The 26,179-nt window shown below is 47.4% G+C and overlaps 1 protein-coding gene across 1 annotated transcript; it reads left to right on the forward strand.

Moving 5' to 3' along the window:
• Window positions 1-6,087: 6,087 nt before the first annotated feature.
• AMDHD2 (amidohydrolase domain containing 2) lies at window positions 6,088-25,101 on the forward strand. Its single transcript, XM_077274677.1, has 11 exons — window positions 6,088-6,267; window positions 7,312-7,448; window positions 8,939-9,078; window positions 10,166-10,220; window positions 10,514-10,726; window positions 10,813-10,901; window positions 11,958-12,102; window positions 12,239-12,346; window positions 22,574-22,642; window positions 22,966-23,067; window positions 23,371-25,101. Exons 1-11 carry the CDS (start codon window positions 6,185-6,187, stop codon window positions 23,451-23,453), a joined length of 1,224 nt encoding a protein of 407 aa, XP_077130792.1. The 5' UTR covers window positions 6,088-6,184; the 3' UTR covers window positions 23,454-25,101.
• The last annotated feature ends 1,078 nt before the right edge of the window (window positions 25,102-26,179 follow it).

Raw genomic sequence — 26,179 nt, forward strand, 5'->3', positions numbered from 1 at the left:
TCTGCCACATTGTTTCCTTCCAACAGACTTACCATTGAGGTGCCTTGATACAGCACTCTGGGAACAGCCTATTTGTTGAGAAATTTCTTTCTGGGTCTTACCCTCTTGCTTGAGGGTGTCAATGATGGCCTTCTTGACATCTGTCAGGTCGCTAGTCTTACCCATGATGGGGGTTTTGAGTAATGAACCAGGCAGGGAGTTTTTGAAAAGCCTCAGGTATCTTTTGCATGTGTTTAGAGTTAATTAGTTGATTCAGAAGATTAGGGTAATAGGTCGTTTAGAGAACCTTTTCTTGATATGCTAATTTATTGAGACAGGTTTTTTGGGTTATCAGGAGTTGTATGCCAAAATCATCAGTATTAAAACAATAAAAGACCTGACAAATTTCAGTTGGTGGATAATGAATCTATAATATATGAAAGTTTAATTGTAATCATTACATTATGGTAAATAATGAAATTTAACACTATATGCTAATTTTTTGAGAAGGACCCTGTATAAGTATGTGTATAGAGCAGCGGTCACCATCCATGGTCAGTCGTCATCACTGCCTTCAGACTCTTCTTATTTGCACCATATCCTGTAGTTAAATCCACAGCCGGAGACCAATTTACCAGAAAACAAAAGGAGCTCACCCCCCAATTAAACCCAATCACAACAAGTCTGGAAGATAATTCGGTATAAATATAGACTCTGGTTTAGAGCGAGATGTGGCCAGATGCTTGAGTGCTGCCCCCTAAAGGTTCGCTGGCGCATTACACGTCCAATTTTAGCCTATAGACAAAATGTTTATCATTAATTTTTGGCATTGCTAAGGTGAAGGGATATAATTAGTGATGAGCGAGTATACTCGTTGCTCGGGGTTTCCCCAAGCACGCTCGAGTGGTCTCCGAGTATGTGTTAGTGTTCGGAGATTTAGTTTTCATTGCCGCAGCTGAAAGATTTACAGCTACTAGCCAGCCTGAGTACATGTGGGGATTCCCTAGCAACCAGGCAACCCCCACATGTATTCAGCCTGGCTAGTAGCTGTAAATCATTCAGCTGAGGCGCTGAAAACTAAATCTCCGAGCAGTCACAAATACTCGGAGACCCACCCGAGCGTGCTTGGGAAAACCCGAGCAACGAGTACACTCGCTCATCACTAGGTACAGTGTGACCACATCAGGTGGAGCTTCAAATTTTATATTTTACTCTACATAACAGTCCACAAGAGGCACATGAATTTCTGATTATTTCTCATGGAGGGGCTTATATATGTGCAGTCTCTATAGCGTGCTGAGCTTCTTCGAAGGTACTCCAATTTTGTTAGTACCGTCTTATAACTATCTCAGACATACTTAAAGGGCACCTGTCGGATGATCAGTCGGCAGCATGAGTGATGCCAGGCATGTTATTATCTGATGGTGTTTTAGAGAAAATATACTTTAAAGATCCAGTTTGGTATCATAAGCGGAGAAGAGACTAGTTTGTATCCAAAGCTGGCGAGATCTTGGTGCTGCTGGTGATTGATCAGTGTGTACACGCGAAGGAGAGACCTGTCAATCATCTGTCACGGTGCTGGATAGAGCCGGCCTGGGCCCACAATCGAAGGCAAAACAAGTCCGGTTCTGTCCATTGTCCGGCTCTTCCCAGCACCTCGGCAGATAATTGAAAGGTCTCTCCTTCACGTGTACACACCTGTCAATCACCTGCAGCCGAATTAGTCTCGCCTGCAGTTGTGATCCCTGTTCACAACGTCAAACTAATTTCTCTCGCTTCATTGGGGTACACAGGAAACCATGGGTGTATGCTGCTGCCACTAGGAGGTTGACACTATGCAAAAAAGAGTTCGTTATGTGGCTGCGATTCATACTGCCCGTGGTTTGGGCAGAGGGAAATTAAGGACTCTGCCCCCAGCAGCAGATATTTGGCCTGAAGCCTGGGTGTGTGACAAGACGCCTTTGGGTGGTACACCCTTGTTATATGCACTATTCCCTCAGAAAAGGTGAGTCCTTGATGGGGAGAGTGCTGAGAATCGCTGAGGCTAGGTTCACATTGCGTTAGGGCAATCCGTTAACGCAATGTTTCTCTAGGGTCTGCGTTCGCCGTCCCCGCTAGTGCACATCCCCGATCTGCGCTAGCGAGGACCGGACCTCGGACGCTGCAAGCAGCGTCCGAGGTCCGTCACAAAAGAACGGCACATCGCTATAGCGCGTGCCGAAAATGGCATGCACTAGCGATGCGCTACAGCCACAAATCACATTGCTGTCAATGGGTGCGCTAACGGACCCGTTGCACGGCGTTAATTGCGACATTTTTGCCGTGCAACTCGGTCCGTTAGCGTTAACCCATTAACGCAATGTGAACCTAGCCTGATCGTGAGGTCTAGCAGGTCGGAGATTTAGGCTTTAGCTGTACACCTATAGGACACAGACGGCTGTATAAATCAAACCGATATTGGAATGCAGTGCACCAACTGGCTGGCGGCTCTCCTGAACGAAACGTGGCAGCTTCATGTATTTCTATGCAGTTGTTAAACTCTGCTAGGGAGAGCCGCCAGCCAGTCCGAGCAAGGCATAAAACTTACAATATCCCCTGTTGGACTATCAGAAGGAGCTCACTGACGGATTCTTGGATAATTCCCCAATCCATGTATTTATATAAAAAAAAAAATAATGTCCCTTTTAATCGCTTTGCATATGCCATAATGAAGGACAGCATGACAGCAATCATTCTCCGTGGAGCGCAGGCTGCATTACTCTCATTCTGACCAGCACAGCTGCTTCTCTATGGTGTCCAGCTCCAGAGCTCGTCCACACCCCCAACATGGAGGAATGGGGGATACCCAGCACTGGTGTCCACATGCCAGACTTGATTGTGATGGTGCTGAACACTGGGGGAAACCGGAGTCTCAAAAGAAACCAACACGGGGAGAACATGCAAACTCCATGCAGACATTGCCCTTCGCTGACCACCGGACCCCAATAATGCACCGCGCCAACTCTAACCACTGAGCCTCGGCGCTGAATTACTTCATCGGCAGAAAAGTTCTCCAAATATGGTAACGGGAAGAAATTATTACATTTTGCAGAGTAATCATGATTTTAATATTTATTAAATAAATCAATAGTACACATGAAAATAAGCAACTGTGTAATAGATATCTTCTGAAAGAAATCTGCATCTTTCTCCCAGACTGATCTTTTTCTCTTGATTCATGGATTAAATGTGTATTCAGTGAGGACAGATTTTCCAATTACTGAGATAGGAGATGATAGTTGGTGCTTATAAAATTCTATGGAGGAGCTAAAGGAGGAACACAGACCTGCTACAAGTTCTCCTGAAACTATAGTAGCAGTTCTACATAGAACTTTACAAGCACCAACCGTCATTTATCTCAGAAATGGGAAAATCTGAATTCACTGGAGGAGACACATTTACCTGAAGATTGAGAATTAATGAGTAGTTCGGGAGGAGAAAGAAGATAAATTACAAAGTTTCTTGGGCACTATTGATTGATGGGTAAAAAAAAAACCTAAAATGATGGTTACTCTTTAAAGTATATTTACTGTGTAAAAAAAACCTAACTATAATATAAATTTGGTATCACCGTAATTATATAACTAAAAATGTGACATTCATGCCACACAGTGAAACCAAAAATTAATTACAGAATTAAGTATTTTCTATCACCCCCCCCCCCCCCCCAAAAAAAAATAAATGTAAAAATGATATTATTGTGTGCAAATCGGCTGCGTTGCTGCTATGCTGAATGAATGCGGGGCCGGTAGAGCCGCTCCATTCCAACGGGTATAAAAGTGGCGATCCCAGCGGTCGGATCCCCACCAATTGCAACGTTATCACCACACAACCCCTTTAAAGAAGTCTTCTGGGAAAAAAAGGGGGACCTGGACTTCTAGAGGAGTTATCGAAGCCCTCAAGCACATGGTGAAGCCTTTACCAAAGACGTTTGAAAACTTTCTTACGTGTACCGTTGGGATGTTGCGTCCTTAGACGGAGCTCCGGAATCCAAACGTACACGTGGGGGTGGGGGAGGAAGAGGCGTGGCCTGTAACAGTGGGAGGAGCCATGTATAATTATTATAGTGCTATATATATACACACACACACACACATTGCTCAAAAAAATAAAGGGAACACTTAAACAACAATATAACTCCAAGTAAATCAAACTTCTGTGAAATCAAACTGTCCCCTTAGGAAGCAACACTGTCACCCTCAATAATGGAGTGGTTCTGCAGGTGGGGACCACAGACCACATCTCAGCACCAATGCTTTCTGGCTGATGTTTTGGTCACTTTTGAATGTTGGTTGTGCTTTCACACTCGTGGTAGCATGAGATGGACTCTACAACCCACACAAGTGGCTCAGGTAGTGCAGCTCATCCAGGATGGCACATCAATGCGAGCTGTGGCTAGAAGGTTTGCTGTGTGTCAGCGTAGTGTCCAGAGGCTGTAGGCGCTACCAGGAGATAGGCCACTACAGGAGACATAGAGGGGGCCGTAGGAAGGCAACAACACAGCAGCAGGACCGCTACCTCAGCCTTTGTGCAAAGAGGAACAGGAGGAGCACTGCCAGAGCCCTGCAAAATGACCTCCAGCAGGCCACAAATGTGCATGTGTCTGCACAAACAGTTAGAAACCGACTCCATGAGGATGGTCTGAGTGCCCGACGTCCACAGATGGGGGTTGTGCTCACAGCCCAACACGTGCAGGACGATTGGCATTAGCCACAGAACACCAGGATTGGCAAATTCACCACTGGCGCCCTGTGCTCTTCACAGATGAAAGCAGGTTCACACTGAGCACATGTGACAGAGCCTGGAGACGCCGTGGAGAGCGATCTGCTGCCTGCAACATCCTTCAAAGTGACCAGTTTGGCAGTGGGTCAGTAATGGTGTGAGGAGGCATTTCTTTGGAGGGCCACACAGCCCTCCATGTGATCGCCAGAGGTAGCCTGACTGCCATTAGGTGCCGAGATGAGATCCTCAGACCCCTTGTGAGACCATATGCTGGTGCGGTTGGCCCTGGGTTCCTCCTACTGCAGGACAATGCCAGACCTCATGTGGCTGGAGTGTGGCAGCAGTTCCTGCAAGATGAAGGCATTGAAGATATGGACTGGCCCGCCCGTTCCCCAGACCTGAATCCGATTGAGCACATCTGGGACATCATGTCTCGCACCATCCACCAACGTCACGTTGCACCACAGACTGTCCAGGACTTGGCCGATGCTTTAGTCCAGGTCTGGGAGGAGATCCCTCAGGAGACCATCCGCCGCCTCATCAGGAGCATGCCCAGGCATTGTAGGGAGGTCATACAGGCACGTGGAGGCCACACACACTGCTGAGCATCATTTCCTTGTCTTGAGGCATTTCCACTGAAGTTGGATCAGCCTGTAATTTGATTTTCCACTTTGATTTTGAATATCATTCCAAATCCAGACCTCCGTGGGATATTCATTTTTACTTACATTGATCATTTTTAGGTTTTATTGTTCTGAACACATTCCACTATGCAATGAATAAAAATTTTCAACTGGAATATTTCATTTAGAGATATCTAGGATGTGGGATTTTAGTGTTCCCTTTATTTTTATTTTTTGAGCAGTGCATATATACTGCATATACATATGAAAAGTTTGTAAAACAAACTAGGAGAAAAAAAAGACCGCCATACTGAGCTGGTGCCGTGTGTGAATCCGGCCTAATAATACCGCACAACACCAAAGCCATGGCACTGGTTTACTGTAGAGCAGAGCAGATTTTACATAAAAACACCCCACTATAGATAGACCAGGTGCATAATCCACAGAAGACCACCCAACCATCTCAGTTCCTATGTACTAGCCCACATAGAGGGCTTGGTTTCCCAATTTTATATCTAAAAGTTTTAGAAAACATAAATAAGGAGCAGATTATAACCCATAATATTTCCTGCTCCTACAAAAGACGTAAATCTATTGAACGGGTTAAGCTGAGCAAGGCGACCTTCGCAACATGGCTGACCTGACCTTCTCAAGATGGCCGCGGTGATGCACCATGTCACGTGGCGGCCGCACGGATGTCCTGTCATGTGACTCGGGCTCACGTGACTGAGTCAGCTTTTATTTTTCTTCCTCCCAGCGAGCGAAAGGCCGGGCGAGGGGAGGATGAGGGAAGGCACGGGCCGGTAGATTGATGCTCAGCGATGCCGTCCAATAAGTCCGTGTCTGACGCCCCCATCGTCCAATTTAGGAACTGCCGGATCCTCAGAGATCATAGACTACAATGGTGAGTGACCTGCGGGCGGTAGTAATGTAGTGGGCGGGGTAGCAAAACACGTCCAATCAAAAGTGAAGCAGCCTATCAGAACGCTTACCAAACCTTTACCAACCTATCAGAACGTTGCTTTAATTTATAATTGCGCCGTAACGAAATGTAAGGCCGAATCTGATTGGTTGTTGTGGGGAAACTCCTCCCTTTAACTTTGCTTTAGGTGTAATCATTTCTCCGTCACCATGGACACTATATTATGGTCTGTGGCCAGATTTTTGGGTATTTTATTAAAAATAAATAAATAATCTCTATTAAAAAGTGGGTACGATGGTCGGCTTCAGTCAACGTAAATGTGCTGCCTGCAGTAAAATTCCTTTAATGTTGCAATTGAAAATTTGGAAAGCAGGAAAAAGGCCGATTGTGTAAAATGTATAGTACAGAGGTTGTCCCCGTTCACACCGGTCTCTGCTAGAGGTGAGCAGTTCGATTCGCACCACCCTAGTCCAGTCTGGTCCTCCATGGCAGTCGGTCTTGGCATTGTGTGAGGCCTAGGAAGAGCCCCAGACGCAGAAATGGAGACCGTGGGGGAGTGGACTGGACACCGGAATATCTCCTCTGCAGTCCCTTCCTAAGGGGACGTACAGACACGGCGGAATATCCCCCGTAGACCTTGCTGCATTTCTGCGGTGAATCCACAGCAAAATCTGCATTGATTTGAGCGGCAGTTTGTTACGTATTTGCCCTTCGCATGCGGCTACTCGTACAGCCACTGTGGCCATAGATGCAATGTAATGCGACCCGCAAGGCCTCAGCAAGCAAGTTGCAAAAATTTGGAATTTTTGCGACTTGCTTGCAGCGGTACCGTGCGGGTTACGATCTGTCACCTGTAGCAGCGGCGTACAGCTATCTTTGCTAAGTCACCGCATAACCCCAGCCTTACTGAGGCGTCAGGTGCGCTGGGCCTCGTTACTACAGGGATCAGGTGACATTCTCCCCTCTTTGGGTGCTACGGGGACTAGGTCTGGTCACCTGAGCTGATATCTGTCCCTTCTCTCACAGGGAGGATCTCTGGGTGCGACAAGGGAAGATTCTTAACCCCGAAAAACTTTTCTTTGATGAGAAAGGTGCAGCCGATGTCCAGGTGGACTGTCGGGGGAGAATCCTTGCCCCCGGATTTATTGACCTCCAGATCAATGGTAAGAGACTGCCGCCTAGATGAGGCTCTCATTAGCTTATGTACACGGCGGAGGCGGCTCATAGTAAGATTATAGCTTTTTTTTTTTTTTTTTTTTTTATTGATACTGTTTTGGAGTTCGTACAATGTTTTGATCACTTTTTCTTGCATTTTTCTTTATTTATTTATTTTTTGGGAGGGAGGAGAGTTAGTCGATTAATTAACGGCAATTTTTTGGTGCTTCCATTTTTCAATTCACCATTTTATAGCTTAAATAATTTAATATTTTGAAAGATTGCACTTTTATGAACACGGCAATATCAAATATTTTTTAAATTTTTGAACAAGGTTAAGGAGTATGTGCTGTAAATGATGGTCTTGGTGAAGGCGAGTCTATGGCTTGGCTTAACAGACATACCAAGGTGACAGCAGCCCCCTCTTCTCCATTGCCCAATGCTCAACCCATTTTCCCCTTGTAACGTAATAACACTTATACTCGCCTTCCTCTGGATCTTTTTGATTTGTACTAAGACAGGGTGAGTGAGTGAAGCCAGCGCTGATTGGCCTCAGGGATCGCGTGACATAAAAATGTCACGCAATCTCTGGGAGAGCCAATCCCAATAGGTGTTGTTATTTTACATGGGGGTTGAGAAGGGATTGTCTGAGTAGTGGACAACCCCTTTAATCCATCAGCTCTTCGCACATGCTATAATATAAATGCCACAGTCAGTAATGGACAGCAACATCTAAATGGTAGAACAGCTGTGATTGGAGCTGGCTCTGGTTGCTGCTGTCATAGGCCGGAGACACACTGGTGCGAGATACGGTCGAGTCTCGCTGGTTAAAAGCAAGCTGTGGCACCGGCACTCCGGAGCGGAGCGTGCAGCACCATGTATTGCTATGCAGCTGCACGCTCCGCTCCGGAGTGCCGGTGCCACAGCTTGCTTTTAACCAGCGAGACTCGGCCGTATCTCGCAGCAGTGTGTCTCCGGCCATAGACAGATGCCGGCTGTTTAGCACAGTCGGGATCTACTTGGTACGGACCGGGCACAGCTCCTCGGCCCGCTCCGTACACCACGCACCCTGTGGCGTAAATGTATGTTGAGGGGTTATTCTGGAAGCCTTCACTCTCACATTGGGAGGTGAGTGGCTCTGATGGCGTCACGTCTACAGATGCCTACAGGGAAGCACGATCGGGGGGTATCGGGCACCGCTCACCTCCCAATGCAGAAATCAGCGCTGCCACCAAGACCCTTTAAATCATTGTGTAATGCAAAATTCTGCAACTTTGTAAAATCACAATCCCTTCCCATGTTCAGGATGTCTGCTTGCTGTCAGTGAATGTGGACTTTCTTGGATACATCTATCCTAGTTAATTCCGCACATTTTACAGGTGGAACAACCCTAAATATCGGGACGGGGTCGGCTCTCGCTCTTTATCTCTTGCGGCCAGAAGGTTGTGACTGTTCAGACACCGTTTTCCTTCCTGTCTGTGTTTTTCTTCCTTTCTAGGGGGGTTCGGCGTGGATTTTTCTCAGGAAACGGATGACGCGGGATCAGGGATCTCTCTGGTGGCTCGCAATATCCTGCCGCACGGTGTGACCTCCTTCTGTCCGACCATCGTCACCTCACCCTCATCCGTCTACTACAAGGTGCGAGGTTTTCTGCCGGTCTGAGGATACAAACCGTGCGGAGATTTAATGCCATCGCCCATGTATTGGATCTAATTTATTTTACTCTATTCCTACATAGTATATTTCCATGTGGCGCAGCCACGGACAGGTATCACCACCAATGGGGCAATGTATTGGTTTCCTTTATAGTTCTAGCCCCAGGTATGTGTTAACACAGTAATAATCACCCGTGCTGCACGGAAGGCCGACCTTTGCCCGTCTCGCAGGAATTATCATGTGCCTGTATGATTTTATGGCCAGTGCTTTTATTTTGTGATCATTGATCCTGGGGTATATGCCAATAAAAAAAAAAAAAAAAAAAGAGTAAAATAGAGTCTTAAAATTTTATTTTTTTTAAAAAAGTAATAAAAAAAAAATGTTTATATAAAATATTTAAAAAAATATATAAAAATAATTGTACTGAAATCTGTTTTTTCTTAATTCACAAATAAGGAAAAAAAAAGTAAAAAAAAAAAACTCTCGGTGATGGACTTGACCTTCTGTTATATTCTCATGTATTTTACCGACAAAAAATCCAAAATTGTGTGTGTTCGTGTATAGATAGATTTTTTTTTTTTTTTCGTAAAATACATGAGAATATAGTGGAAGGTTAAGTCCAGCACCGAGGTTTTTTTTTGTTTTTTTTAACCTTTTATTTCCTTATTTGTGAATTAAGAAAAAAACTGATTTACGTATATATATATATATATATATATATATATATATATATATATATATATATATATAATTATTATTATTATTTTTTTTTAAATATTTTATATAAACACTTTTTTATTACTTTGAAAAATTAAGACTCCCTTCCCTCCCCCAGGCGACTTGAGCTCCCTTTGATCACTTGTTCTATATACTGCAATGTGTATATATAGTTGAAATGACAATCTCCTGTGAGGCCCAACCTTTGACGGAGGAAGGGCGATGGGCGCTATAAAGGTTTTATCACATGATCTTGCCTCCTAAATGTCGCTGTGAAAGATTCTTTTTATTTGCAATAAAAATAATAGAAATTATTCTTTCCTTTTTTTTTTTTTTCTTTTCCCTTCCATAGGTGCTTCCCCAGATTTCTGTAAGAGATGGTGGACCAGAGGGTGCTGGAGTGTTGGGTAATGATACATCAAACTCCTAATTTACCTAGATCACAGTTTCCAAACCAGGGTTACGTTAAAGCCTGATATTGCTTGAAACCTGTACTGCATTAGAAAAGGCGGCGCAATATATCGAAATGTTGTCCCTGATATTGCAGCTCAGCCCTATTGACTTCTATGGAGATGAGCAGCAGTACCAGAGGCAGCCTAAAGGTGGCACAATTTTCTTTCTCCCATCTTTTCCATTCCTTATGGTGATCTATGTATTATGTTTGTCGCTTAACGTCACCTATAATTTTACCGGTCGGCAGGTCTCCACCTAGAGGGTCCTTACATCAGCGCTGAGAAGAAGGGAGCCCACCCTGAGCACTGCCTGCGCTCCTTCTGTAAGGGGGGATTCCCTGAGCTCCTGAACACCTACGGATCTCTGGATAAAGTCAGCATTGTCACGATTGCCCCCGAGATGGGAAAGAGTGAGGAGGTGATCAAGGAGCTGGTGAAGCGCGGGATCTGCGTCTCCTTAGGTGCGTGCGGTCTTCTTCCATCACATTACAGAACGATCTATAAGAAATACTACCGCCATATGACGTCTGATCTCCACTGTCTCCAGGGCACTCTGTGGCCAATTTATCTCAGGCTGAAGATGCCGTCAAGTCTGGCGCCTCGTTCATCACACATCTCTTTAACGCCATGCTGCCGGTACGTGGATTGTTGCCACTTCATTATATGTCTGCCCGAGCCGTATGCCATTTAAAGGGGTTGTCCATTGGCCCACCCTTCGTCATGCCAAAATGGACAAAGCTGGCTGTCTCTGCAGGGGTAAATTATGAATGGTCATAGCCCCCCATGTGGAAAATATGCTCATGCCAATCATGCGAGCGCCATATTGTTTCCTTTTCTTAACCCCTTCATGACAGAGCAAAACTGTTTTTTTTCTTTTTTGTTGTTTTGTTTTTGTTTTTTTTACATTTTTCCATCCACATAGCAGTGTGAGATCTTGTTTTTAGCGAGACCATTTGTATTTTTGAATGACACCATCCATTTTATCACGTGATGCACTAAAAAGCAGGAAACAAAATATATTGGAAATTGCAAAAACAAAGTGCAATTCGACTATTGTTTTTTGAGTTTATTATCATGTTCACTATATGATAAAACTGACCTGGGACTATCCGGGAACTATGATTTTCCAGGTCAGTACAAGTATGCAGATACCAAACATATAGCTCTTTTAAATTTATTTAATATTTTTTAAAAAATTTTGGAAGTTTGTAAAAAACAAAACAAAACAAAAACGTAGCTTGTGTCGCCATTTTCCGAGACTCATAACATTTTCAATTTTTGGGATATGGAGTTGGGTGAGGGCTTATTTTTTTTGCGCCCTAGGCTGACATTTTTATTGATGCCATTTTGGGGTAGATACAATGTTTTGATCGCTTCTTACTGCAGTGTTGTGCGAGCAAAAAAACATAATTCTGGGGTTTCATTTATTTTTCTTACTACGTCGTTTACTTTTCCGTAGTTCATTTATGCCTCAATAGGTGCTGCCACATCCGCAGACACCTGTGAGTGAGCGCCATGTATTTATCCGCCCCGGGAAACCCCTTTGGAATGACATCTTTTATTTCTGGTTGCTCTGTAGTTGAATGCATTCTGTTGTTCCCTGTTATCAGCCATGCTCGCCCTATTATACCTCGCTTCAATCAATATACATCTACTAAAGTAGCAAATATCCTTTTTTCATCATGTTTTCAGTTTCACCACCGGGACCCTGGGATTGTGGGTTTACTGACGAGTGATCAGATCCCGGCTGGGAGGACGGTTTATTATGGGATGATTGCGGATGGAATACACACTAATCCCGCTGCTTTAAGGATCGCCCATCGTGCCCACCCTCATGGTATGTCTGGGGTACACTGGCAAGAACTAAACAGCGTATTATGCTGTGTCCATTAGTTGGGGTTTGTAAAATACTTGCGATTATTGAGCTTTTTTTATTATTACAGATTTTTTTTTTTTTTGTGTGTGCATTCTAGGTCTGGTGCTAGTGACAGATGCCATCACAGCCATGGGGCTTGGACCGGGCCGACACACCCTGGGTCAGCAGGAAATATTGATAGACGGCCTTGATGCTTATGTAGCCGGTGAGTAGGGATGAGCAAACCCGTAAAAGTTGAGGTTTGACCGAACTTTAGCCCAAAGTTTGGTTCGAGTACCAGAACTCTCCCTGAACTTGAACCTGAATCCCATAGAAATCAATGGTGACTCAAACTTTGGAGTTGAAATCCTTCTCTCCCTCCCTCTATCGCTCCTTCCTCTCACCCTTTACCTCTCTCTCTTTCCCCCCCACCTCATCCTCCTTCTTCGTCTCTCTCCCCCCCCCCCCCACCTCATCCTCCTTCTCCGTCTCTCCCCCCCCACCTCGTCCTTCTCGGTCTCTTCCCCCCCCACCTCGTCCTCCTTCTGTCTCTCCCTCCCCCACCTCGTCCTCCTTCTCCGTCTCTCCCCCCCACCTCGTCCTCCTTCTCAGTCTCTCCCCCCACCTCGTCCTCCTTCTCCGTCTCTCCCCCCCCCCCCACCTCGTCCTCCTTCTCCGTCTCTCCCCCCCCCCCACCTCGTCCTCCTTCTCCGTCTCTCTCCCCCCCCTACCTCGTCCTCCTTCTCCGTCTCTCCCCCCCACCTCGTCTTCCTTCTCCGTCTCTCCCCCCACACCTCGTCCTTCTTCTCGGTGTCTCTCTCCCCCCCCCCCCCACCTCGTCTTCCTTCTCCGTCTCTTCCCCCCACAACCGTCCTCCTTCTCCGTCTCTTCCCCCCACCTCGTCCTCCTTCTCCGTCTCTCTCCCCCCCACCTCGTCCTCCTTCTCCGTCTCTCTCCCCCCCTACCTCGTCCTCCTTCTCTCCCCCCCACCTCGTCCTCCTTCTCCGTCTCTTCCCCCCACCTCGTCCTCCTTCTCCGTCTCCTCCCCCCCACCTCGTCCTTCTCCATCTCTCTCCCCCCCACCTCGTCCTCCTTATCCGTCTCTCCCCCCCACCTCGCCCTCCTTCTCCGTCTCTCTCCCCCCCCTACCTCGTCTTCCCTCTCCGTCTCTCCCCCCACCTCACCCTCCTTCTCCGTCTCTCTCCCCCCCCACCTCGTCCTCCTTCTGTTTTCTTCTCCCCTTGGTGCAAATCAATTCGCCAGACATACTGATAGGGAATGTAGATTGTGAGCCCCATCGGGGACATCGATAATAATGTGTGCAAACTGTAAAGTGCTGTGGAATATGTTAGCGCTATATAAAAATAAAGATTATTATTAAAACAAAAATAAAGATTATTAACCCCTTCATGACCTTGGGATTTTCCATTTTTCCGTGTTCGTTTTTCGCTCTCCTCCTTCCCAGAGCCATAACTTTTTTTTCTCCTACGCCTCATTGGGGGACACAGACCGTGGGTGTTATGCTGCTTGCCACTAGGAGGACACTAAGTGATACAAAGAAAGTTAGCTCCTCCCCTGCAGTATACACCCTCCTGCTGGCCCTCAGCTAACCAGTTCTTGCTTAGTGTCTGTAGGAGGCACTTGGGTCTGTTTTCAGACCCCAACTTTCTTATTTTAATTTTAATTTTTATTTTTCTGTAAATTTTTATTTTTTATTCAACGGAGTGAAGGGGGCGACGGATCCTTTTTTATGGGACCCGCTCTCCCCCGAACCAGCAACAGGCGAGCACGGCGAGTATACCTCCCCGTCCCTCTCCTGCGACGCGGGAGCACGCCAAATTTTACTCGGGCAACGGGTTTCCATCTTTGGTCCCGATTTCCCTTCCCCCTGCAAGACGGCGAGCACATAGAGCCTGCTCTAATGTTCCTCTCCGGGGGCCCGACATACAAGGCCCACATCACATGGCGTTGCATAAAGGGATTACAGAAGAGGATGACAGGATGGATGGAGCGCGCAGGGACAGGGGGACCTGCATTACCGGACTGTGAGTACATCAGGAGTTCCCCTCCTGCGCTCCGGATCGCTTTGCGGCCGCGCCACCTCACACCGCCGGGCAGGCCGGAAATTTAGTCCCCGGCTTTTCAGCCGGAGTAGGCCGCAGTGGCCTCTATGGGGCAGGCGCCGGCGGTACTTGCAGCAGAGCCCCTGGGGACAGGCGCCGGCGGTCGGGAACTGCGGCGGTTAGCGTCGCTCCGTTGCGGCCGCCGCGCATCCCCAGGCAGGCCGAAAATTTAGTCCCCGGCTTTTCAGCTGGAGTAGGCCGCAGTGGGCAGATCCCTCCCACGGCCGTAACTCCGCCCCCTATATCGGCGCTTCTCGTCTGGGACGAGAGGCGCCCTGCAGATCTCGGGGGCCATGCTTCCTCACGCTGCCTGCCTGGAAGATGCGGTCTTGGGGGTGCCACTGGCCGGTACGCCAGCGGCAATCATTCGACAGACAGCCTGTCCTGTCGCGCGGCCCGCCGACGCGCTCCACCGGCAGGCTCCATAAATTTAGTCCCCGGCTTTTGCAGCCGGACTAGGCCGCAGTGAAATACCTTTCAGGAGCGGAGGTGCTTTCATGGTCCCGATGGGCTGAACTTCGTGGAAGAAGCCCCCCTCCATGGTCCGGGCAGCCTCCACCACTGTGAAAGCGGACAAGGAGGCGGACGGTTCCTCTCCACCTCCCTAACAAAGGGATGATGGATTGAGGTTTATCTCTCTACCCCTGCACCGTCCACGCTGCAATACCCGACATCCGCGGCGGCTCCATGCCGGGACGCGCACCGTTGGTAAGTGGATCCTGCCAGCAATGGGCTTCTGCAGCGGGATATTGACAGGCAGTCTCAGACTTCCCTGTGACCACCTCCCTGAGGTAACGCTCCAGCCGGCTAACAAATTTAGCTCCCGGCTCCGGCCGATGTGTAGTCCGCACCTCCAGAAGCGCACTGTGTCGCCTCAAGGCGGCTTAGCCTTTTTTCCTGGCGCTTAGCGCCTGACGCGGAAGCGCTCAATTTTCTCGAGCAACGGGTGACCACCCCTAACTCTTACGCTGACGCCGGCTGCAGAAATTTACGCCCCGGCTGGGGCCTATCATGGAAGTTTCGAGGCTCCGCCCACGTCGTGCCTGTAGCTCCGTCCCCTAAATTGGCGCTTCTCGCTCGCTGCGAGATTTTACCTAAACCCGCATGACCAGTATTCCCGGTCTTAAAGTCACACGACCAGTATTCTCTGGTCTTAAAGGCACGTGACCAGTATTCCCTGGTCTTAAAGGCACGTGACCAGTATTTCCTGGTCTTAAAGGCTCGTGACCAGTATTCCCTGGTCTTAAGGGTACGTGACCAGTATTCCCTGGTCTTAAAGGCACGTGACCAGTATTCCCTGGTCTTAAAGGCACGTGACCAGTATTCCCTGGTCTTAAAGGCACGTGACCAGTATTCCCTGGTCTTAAAGGCGCGTGACCAGTATTCCCTGGTCTTAAGGGCGCGTGACCAGAATTCCCGGGTTTTAAAGGCACACGTCCAGTTTTCCCTGGTCTTAAAGGCACGCGACCAGTATTCCCTGGTCTTAATGGCGCACTACCAGTATTCCCTGGTCTTAAAGGCACACGACCAGCATTCTCTGGTCTTAAAGCCACACGACCAGTAATCTCTGGTCTTAAAGGCACACGACCAGTATTCCCTGGTCTTAAAGGCACACGACCAGTATTCCCTGGTCTTAAAGGCACACGACCAGTATTCCCTGGTCTTAAAGGCACACGACCAGTTTTCCCTGGTCTTAAAGGCACACGACCAGTTTTCCCTGGTCTTAAAGGCACACGACCAGTTTTCCCTGGTCTTAAAGGCACACGACCAGTTTTCCCTGGTCTTAACGGCACACGACCAGTATTCCCTGGTCTTGAGGGCACCATGACCAATCCGAAACTGGTCATAATTGAGGAGCCCTCTGCCGCCGAGCCCAGTTTATCCCAGTGTAACTAGTTCCCTCAGCCTAAACTCCCTCGTAGAGCTTTTGCCATCCAGTCCGGATATGCGATTCACTGGACAGAAGCCTCTACGCGGGACGCTATGCCTGGTCTGATTTTTAAGGGCGACAGGCACTTTAAAGGGCGCCGGTCTCCCCACACCATCAACAGACGGGCACTCGAAGGTCCAGGCCTAACGCCAGACAGCCTGTCCTGTCCACCCGGAGACCTGCACTCTGTGGATGTACAGAGGCATCCTTTTTTTTTTCGGGCGTCTGAGCACCCCCCTCTGCATCACCACTATTTAACAGAAGATGCAAGTAGGCGAATTTCCCTCTCCACTTCCTTGTTAAGAGGATGGTGGATCGAGGCTCCTAATTTTTAACTCTGCAATGACCTGCTGGAAGCAGCGGCGCATTCTGCCACTCGGCAGATTAACCGGGTACAATCTCCTGTGGGTTACCTACCAGTATCCCTGCCCGATATGTCCTTAATTAAAAATGCCACGATCTGTCAAATAGCACATCTGGTTTGTTCCGTTTGGCAACTACGGGTCCAGCCCTTTAACCTCCCTATCCGCCGCATGGATGCTAGAGCAACGGTCTCCTGCTTAGAGCCCTTAACTACTTTGATTCACACCAGTATCCCTTTCCTGAAGACAGTTCAGCTGGTCAATCATATTCTTGAGCGGGAGACTAACGAACAATCGTACGTTTCCGCAGCCCCGACCAACAGTGAAAGGGTTGTCCAGGACAGTCTAGATCTAAGGGATCTTGGTTACTAAAAGGTGGAACGATAAGTAGGACCGATTCCGGACCTCAAACTTCTAACAATCTTTTCACAAGGTTCCTCTTCTTCTTCGAATGGAGTCTCATCCGCTCAGCCATTACTTCAACAAAAAAGGTGCAGTTTCGGGCATCCATCGACATTCGGGATGCCTAACCTCTTCAAAAATTCCTTTGCTTTTCCATTCGTGAATAGCATTTAAGTCACGACCTTGTTCTTCGGCCTTGCTACCGCATCCAGGTTGTTCGCAAGGGTCATGGTGGCTGTCATCTTGCACCTAGAGGCGTGGTCATCCTATCCTGTTTGACCGACTGTTTACCCACCCTTGCAGGACTACGCTAAGTCGTCTATATCTCTTGCGATACCCTCTCACCTGGGCTGGTGGCTAGACTTAGACAACTCCTCATTTCCAGCCCAGCAGATATCCTTTTTGAGGATGATCCAGTATTCCTCCAGAAGGGTGGTAAATCTCCCCCCGGACAAGGTCATGGTTTTTCAACGGGAGCTCGCGCTCTTGCTCACTCATCCCCTCATTTCATTCGATTTGCTGGGAGGGTTCCAAAAAAAAAAAAAAAAAAAAAAAAGGAGACGACAATGGAAACAGTTTCCTTTGCTCCGTTAGTTTTCAGCAAGTCAAGCAGCCTTTCAGACGATAGTCTCTGAGTTCCTTCTTCATCCGGAGTTTTTTTCTCCCGGTTCCATGGTTACTAGTAACTTCCAATGCCAGTCCTCTTCTCCCGATCATTGCTCTGGAGATCTCAAGGGTAGTCCTATAGTAGGTCCACTCCTTATGGCGGGTCAACCCATCCGAATTCAATTGGACAACGCCACGGCTGTGTCATACGTCAATCATCTAGCGAGTACCCACGTTCAAGCACCATGGCCAAAGTACCTCACATGGGCCGAGATCTATCACTCGGTGATATGGCAGTTCATATCCCAGAAGTAGAACTCTGGGCTGCGAACATATTTAGTCGTCAGGGTTTCACCTCAAGTGAGTGGGAACTTCACCGGAAGTATTCCATCAGACCCGCCTTCACTGGAGCTCTACAGTTGTAGCTCGGATAGCGTCCTGACTGATCGCCGGCGTACTGGAGTTGGTTGTTCGGCCTCGAGATCCAGGAGCCTTCGCACTGCATGCTCCGGTTATTCCGTGGTACCAGTTTCCACTTCCGAAAACTTTTCAGAAGCAGAAAGGGCCCCAGTGATCCTCGGACATCCGTACTGACCACGTCAGTTCACTTGCGGAGCTGGTAGCTTTCTGTATTTCTGCAACAAAACTGCAAGTAGGGACCACCTCGCAGGATGTTTTTTCACATGTAATTCTTCCCTATTGCATACCGTTAGATCATTGGGATCTATTCTATTAGGGAAGGTTGCCCCCTTTTCTCTCGGCGATATCCTCATCCTGACGAGTCTTCGGTGCTAACGGGTCTTTTCAGACTTTTTTCTCTTATTTCCTTCAAGGCAAGGTTGTCCTCAAGCCTTCCCTGTCCCTAGTTACCAAGGTGGTATTGTATTACTACTGTCATGAGGGCATAGTTCCTCCCTCATCTCTTTTGGCACCACTCCACAAAATGGAATGAGGTCCCCATATTCCGGACAGAGCAAGTGCTCTGAGTAGGTATGTCTTGAGGACGGCGTCCTTCCGAAGGTTGGACACTGTATCTTGGGTTTCCTACCGGTAAGAGGAAGGCTTCCTGACCTTTACAGGAAGGGTTTGGCCGTCTCCATCGGCCATTTAGCCTGGTGTATTCTTTCACCATCCAGTAGTCCTTCCGTGTTAGATGACAGCCTATCTCACCGTCTATCGTGGGTTCCAGGCACCAGGCGTCAACAAGACACGCCTGCACGTTTGCGGATTCGTCCAGTCCGCATGCATTCTTGAAGCATTATAATTCCCAGACTTCCACAGATGTGACTCTGGGCAGGCGGACTCTGCAGGCCGCGGTGGCGCACTTGTAAGTAGCGGTTACACAGGGCCTGATCTGATGTTGTCCCCACCCAGGGACTGCTTTGGTACGTCCCACGGTCTGTGTCCCCCAATGAGGCGTAGGAGAAAAGGAGATTTTTGTTTACTTACCGTAAAATCTTTTTCTCCGAGCCAATCATTGGGGGACACAGCTCCCACCCTAGTATTGGCTTATGCTTGTTTTTACAATCCGATATGCTATACTCTCATATATGATATGACATGCTGTAAGCTAATATGTTGTTACTGATCTCCTACTGCTTTTTGCACCGAACTGGTTAGCTGAGGGCCAGCAGGAGGGTGTATACTGCAGGGGAGGAGCTAACTTTCTTTGCATCACTTAGTGTCCTCCTAGTGGCAAGCAGCATAACACCCACGGTCTGTGTCCCCCAATGATTGGCTCGGAGAAAAAGATTTTACGGTAAGTAAACAAAAATCTCCTTTTATTTTTCCGCCAATTTGGCCATGTGAGGGCTTATTTTTTGCGGGATGAGTTGTAGTTTTGAACAACATCATTGGTTTTACCATGTTGTGTACTAGAAAACGGGAAAAAAATTCCAAGCGCGGGGAAATTGCAAAAAAAAAGTGCAGTCCCACACTTGTTTTTTGTTTGGCTTTTTTGCTAGATTCACTAAATGCTAAAACTAACCTGCCGTTATGATTCTCTAGGTCAGTACGAGTTCATAGACACCAAACATGACTAGGTTTTTTTTCTTATCTAAGTGGTGAAAAAAATTTCCAAACTTTGCTAAAAAAAAAAAAAATGTGTCATTTTCCGATACCCGTAGCGTCTCCATTTTTCATGATCTGGGGTCGGTTGAGGGCTTATTTTTTGTGTGCCGAGCTGGCGTTTTTAATGAGACCATTTCGGTGCAAGTACGTTCTTTTGATCGCCCGTTTATTGATCGGGCGATTCTGAACGCGGCGATACCAAATATGTGTAGGTTTGATTATTTTTTTATTGATTTATTTTGAATGGGGCGAAAGGGGGGTGATTTAAACTTTTATATTTTTTTTTTTTATTTTTTTCACTTTTTTTTTTTACTTTTGCCATGCTTCAATAGCTTCCATGGGAGGCTGGAATCTGGCACAACTGTATCAGCTCTGCTACATAGCAGCGATCTGATGTTCGCAGAAATGCAGGGTGGCGCTCAGAGCTACCGTGGATCAGTAACCATAGAGGTCTCCAGGACCTCTATGGTTACTATTCAGAAGCATCACCGACCTCCGATCATGTGACGGGGGTCGGCGATGCGATCATTTCCGGCCGGAAGCACCGGTTAAATGCCGCTGTCTGCGTTTGACAGCGGCATTTAACTAGTTAATAGCGGCGGGTGAATCACGATTTCACCTGCCGCTATTGCGGGCACATGTCAGCTGTTCAAAACAGCTGACATGTCCCTGCTTTGATGCGGGCTCACCGCGGAGCCCTGCATCAAAGCAGGGGATCTGACCTCGGACGTACTATCCCGTCCGAGGTCAGAAAGGGGTTAAGACCCGATCCAGCGGTCTTGTTGCTAATCTGTGGCCATCGGCCTCCTGTTACCTGATTACATACCCAGCTCCACTCTTGATTAGCCGGCCTGGCACAATGTCATGATTGGCTGCATGACACATATACAGTTATATGAAAAAGTTTGGGCACCCCTATTAATCTTAAGCTTAATGTTTTATAAAAATTGTTTTTTTTGCAACAGCTATTTCAGTTTCATATATCTAATAACTGTTGGACACAGTAATGTTTCTGCCTTGAAATGAGGTTTATTGTACTAACAGAAAATGTGCAATCTGCATTCAAACAAAATTTGACAGGTGCATAAGTATGGGCACCCTTATCATTTTCTTGTTTTAAATACTCCTACCTACTTTTTACTGACTTACTAAAGCACTTTTTTTGGTTTTGTAACCTCATTGAGCTTTGAACTTCATAGCCAGGTGTATGCAATCATGAGAAAAGCTACTTAAAGTGGCCACTTGCAAGTTGTTCTCCTGTTTGAATCTCCTCTGAAGAGTGGCATCATGGGCTCCTCAAAACAACTGTCAAATGATCTAAAAACAAAGATTATTCAACATAGTTGTTCAGGCGAAGGATACAAAAAGCTGTCTGAGATTTAACCTGTCAATTAACCTGTGAGGAACATAGTAAGGAAATGGAAGAACACAGGTACAGTTCTTGTTAAGGCCAGAAGTGGCAGGCCAAGAAAAACATCAGAAAGGCAGAGAAGAAGAATGGTGAGATCAGTCAAGGACAATCCTCAGACCACCTCCAGAGATCTGCAGCATCAACTTGCTGCAGATGGTGTCACTGTGCATCCGTCAACTATACAACGCACTGTGTTGCCGCCATGCATATCGCCTTTTTGTATGACCAAACAACTCAATCTTGGTTTCATCAGTCCACAGGACCTTCTTCCAAAAAGAAATTGGCTTCTCCAAATGTGCTTTTGCATACCTCAGCCGACTCTGTTTGTGGTGTGCTTGCAGAAACTGCTTCTTTTGCATCACTCTCCCATACAGCTTCTCCTTGTGCAAAGTGCGTTGTATAGTTGACCGATGCACAGTGACACCATCTGCAGCAAGTTGATGCTGCAGCTCTCTGGAGGTGGTCTGAGGATTGTCCTTGACTGATCTCACCATTCTTCTTCTCTGCCTTTCTGATGTTTTTCTTGGACTGCCACTTCTGGCCTTAACAAGAACTGTACCTTTGTTCTTCCATTTCCTTACTATGTTCCTCACAGTGGAAATTGACAGGTTAAATCTCTGAGACAGCTTTTTGTATCCTTCCCCTGAACAACTATGTTGAATAATCTTTGTTTTCAGATCATTTGACAGTTGTTTTGAGGAGCCCATGATGCCACTCTTCAGAGGAGATTCAAACAGGAGAACAACTTGCAAGTGGCCACTTTAAGTAGCTTTTCTCATGATTGCATACACCTGGCTATGAGGTTACAAAAAAAAAAAAAGTGCTTTAGTAAGTCAGTAAAAAGTAGGTAGGAGTATTTAAAACAAGAAAATGATAAGGGTGCCCATACTTATGCACCTGTCAAATTTAGTTTGAATGCAGATTGCACATTTTCTGTTAGTACAATAAACCTCATTTCAAGGCAGAAACATTACTGTGTCCAACAGTTATTAGATATATGAAAACTGAAATAGCTGTTGCAAAAAAAACAATTTTTATAAAACATTAGGCTTAAGATTAATAGGGGTGCCCAAACTTTTTCATATAACTGCATAATATCTCGCCACGCCGGTTAATCAAAAGAGCCATGGATGCCGGGAGGTAGGAAATGGTTCTCACGGCTCCCATCCAGTGACCAGATTACCAACCTGGTTGCTGGACCAGGTCCTGCGAATTGACTTGCACCATCTTTAGTGATCATGGTCTTGTTGAACCCTCCCCTGGTGCGGGCGCTTATCTTTGCCATTGTTTTCCACTCTGTGTCAAGAGGGGTAATAAATGTCTGACCCTACCGGCCCCTCTGTGATGTCCATGTGCCACATAGAAGGTTTTTTCCTTGATGGAACATCACCATTATTAAGATGAGTAGGTTAAAAAAAAAACAAAAAAAACCAAACAACCTGCTTGTTGATGGTTTCCAGATATTTATTTTCCCTACACAGGCAAGTTAGAGGTTATAATGCAGAGAAGTGTAATTGTCTGGTGAATTTTTTTTTTTTTTCATTTCAAGGTACTCGCACCCTGGCGGGCAGCATTGCTACCATGGATATGTGCGTCCGGCACTTTCATGAAGCCACAGGTATGTGACATTTATCATCGGGTGGGCTGCGGGCCTGGATCCATGCTGGCAGCGGCGTCTGGCCACTAGATCTATGGCATTGTAGGAATTACGCTGGGATGTGATGAGAATGAATCTTCTCCACTGACCCCGTAGTGACTCCCTGCTGGGAGTATTGATTACATGAAATCACACATTGACAGCGGCTGGTTGTAATGCCGGAGGCAGACTGGCCTTGATACTGCGGCTCCCCCTGCTCACCTCCATGTCATCTATCACATATCTGCTCAAATAACTCCAATAATTAGAACTGTCTGATGCTGCGACCCTGAATATCCCGGCAGGCTGCACACTGGAGGACGCATTAGAAGCCGCATCTCTTCACCCAGCGCAAGTTCTGGGCCTGCAGCATCGCAAGGGGACGCTGGATTTCGGAGCAGATGCAGGTCTGACCTATAACGACCCTGATCACCTTTGTATATGTAACACTTCCGTTAAGGGTGTAGAAAAACACAGCTACTTTCTTCCTAAACAGCGCCACATCTTGCCACAGGATGTACGGGGTACTGCAGTTCAGCCTCATTGCCTTTAACGGAGTTGCAATACCAGAAGCCTCTCTTTGATAGATGTGGTGCTATTTTGGGAAAAATCAGCCATGTTTTCCAGCCCCTTTCACGTAGAGGGAGTGGGCACCACATGTTCCCATGGATGTTTTATTTTTCTCAGTATTTCTTCTCTCCATTTCTCAGACTTTTTACAGTTGGACAACAGTCTGAACGTGAAAGCGACCTACATAGCGGGTGACGTTGTCTGGAGTTCCCCGGCAATCTGAGGCTCGTCGGGACAGCCATCTTAGGATCTATTCTGCTGCTGTGCCTTATTTACCAGCTGCTCTTCTGCATCACCTAACGACGGCCACAAGATGGCGCCAGAGTCCTGATTCTGCTGCGATGCTCTGCGGCCCGTCATCCATTATTGTTTCTGAACGAGACCTAAGGGGGTCGGTGACCGGACTGGGATCCGCTGGCGTCAATGCAGGCGATAAGTTGCTGTCATGTAGCGATAAAATGTGTCTAAAGACAATTCAGTGCGAGCAATCGGAGGTATTGACTTAACTCTGGGCAGTGGAGGCAGCCATTTTGTGTCATCCTAAGATGGCCAACAATCATTATAATACATTGCTGCTTTTGCCAAAAATAGCGCCACGCATGGCCACAGGTTGCATGTGATATTGCATCCCAGACCTAGTCACTCGAGTGACACTGGCCTGCAATACCAGAAGCGACCTGTGAAAAGTGGTGGAGCTGCTACTGAAAGAAAGCACTCAGGTTTTTCTGAATCTGTAGCATCCCCTCCCCCCACTGTTTAAAGGGGCAGTCCCATCTTAGTCATTTGTAGCACATTCGCTGGATAAATGTACATCTTCTGCACCTCTCTCCAGAAAGTGGGTTCTGTACTCGGAGAATGAATGGAGAGAGGACCGCTCCCAGCTAGATATACGGAGCTGAGCAAGCGCACCAGCGGTCACCTCACCATGGGGGATGGGTGTCAGGAAGACCCCCCATTCTAGAGATAAGTGCGGCCGCAGAAATGAGACCGGCATCTGTGTCTGATGTGCCATAGATATGGGAGCTGTAATTCCCTCCGGTCTGGTAGATGGAAACTCATATAAATTCACAATATTACTTCCCTTTTCTTTAGATATTTTACGTGGTATTGCTGAAAACCATCCCAGCCGTGGCACATGAAGGAGCGCTCCATCCAAACTCACAGACGTGGAAGCAGCCTCCGTCGTATCCAAAAAAAGTGACTATTAGTGATGAGCGAGTGTGGCGGGATAAGGTGTTATCTGAGCATGCTCATGTGTTAATAAAATGTTTTCGGTGCACTCGAATAATATGTTTGAGTCCCCGCAGCTCCATGTCTTGTGGCTGTTTGACAGCCGCAACACATGTAGGGATTGTCTAACAGCCACGAGGCATGGAGCTGCGGGGACTCAAGCACGCCGAAGACCCTTTATTATCACACAAGCATGCTCAGATAATACCTCATCCCAGCACACTTATCACTAGTGACACTACCTCTGGCCTCAGCTCGTCTCCATCACTCAGCGCACGGAAGACCCCTACACAGGGTTAGGCTTATAACGGCCGATGCCATCGTGCCAGTCATGGTGGATTGCATGAAGACCTGATCGCTGGGAAAACGATGGAGGTCAGTAGGGAAAGAGACGAGATGCAGAATGTATCCTTGGTTCTTTAGGTGTAGGGAGGAGGACCACTTTAAAACTAGACTCCAAGATTTATCCCAGTGGTGCTCGCTGGGTGATTTTGCTTCACTTTGTGAAAAAATAATAATAATGCATTTTTTTTTTGTAGGCTTATCTACTTTTTGTTTTGCTTCTATGTTCAGGTGCTAAATGTTCTTCTTAGCTCCGTTTGGAAAGCAGGAGGCCATATTATGTATAAAAACATACGTGCTGTAAGCTTTCCGTTTGCAAAAACCTGGAGTTTCACCTTGGAACTGACGCCTCCTTACTTGGGCCACATTCAGACCCCCAAGGAGTGATCACCGGTGTCCGGACCCGACCTCTGCACCCTCAACCTCGTATATAAGGATGTTCAGCTCACAGCAGGAGTCCGTCAGTCAGTCTGTACACGGCCATGTTTCACTGAATTCAGCCGTATTGGGATTTTGTTGGGGAGGGTCTGCGAGTTTAGCCTTTCATCGATCCTATTTAAAAGGAGATTCCATCTTAGACATTCCTCTGGATCTGCTATAAATGTCTGATAGATGCAAGTCTCCCTCCATCTCCAGAATAGGTGTCCTCCAATCCCCCTCTCGCCTATTTAAGTGGCCGCTCTGTGGCTCTTCTCCATTCACTTCCATGGAAGTTCCAAACGGGTGAACACACATTATAAATGAGAATTAAGAGAGTAGCTGCTTTAACAAGCGGAACGAGGTAGGTTCTGGTCCTTCAGTGGGACCCAGCTCTATCAGGCATGTATGGCAGATCTTCTGGATATGCAAATAATGTCTAAAATGGGAACAATTTTTTTTTATGTGATGACATCTGGCCAGAATCTGCCATTAGTTGGTGATTGCTGGTGGTCTGACCTTTGGAAAACACACCAATCTGCAGGATAAAGGGGCTTCAGGGTTACTCTCTACATTTTTACCCTACACAGCAGCGCTATTGAGCTCCCAGCTGAGCAGGGAATGACAGCACTCCTGAGCTCCCGCCTCCGCAGGGAACGGCTGAGCTCCCGCCTCCGCAGGGAATGGCTGCGCTCCTGAGCTCCCGCCTCCGCAGGGAACGGCTGCGCTCCTGAGTTCCCGCCTCCGCAGGGAACGGCTGCGCTCCTGAGTTCCCGCCTCCGCAGGGTACGGCTGCGCTCCTGAGCTCCCGCCTCCGCAAGGAACAGCTGAGCTCCCGCCTCTGCAAGAAACGGCTGAGCTCCCGCCTCTGCAAGAAACGGCTGCGCTCCTGAGCTCCCGCCTCCGCAGGGAACGGCTGTGCTCCTGAGCTCCCACCTCCGCAGGGAACGGCTGAGCTCC

This window comes from Ranitomeya variabilis, chromosome 7, assembly GCF_051348905.1.
Source record: "Ranitomeya variabilis isolate aRanVar5 chromosome 7, aRanVar5.hap1, whole genome shotgun sequence".
Lineage (NCBI taxonomy): Eukaryota > Metazoa > Chordata > Amphibia > Anura > Dendrobatidae > Ranitomeya > Ranitomeya variabilis.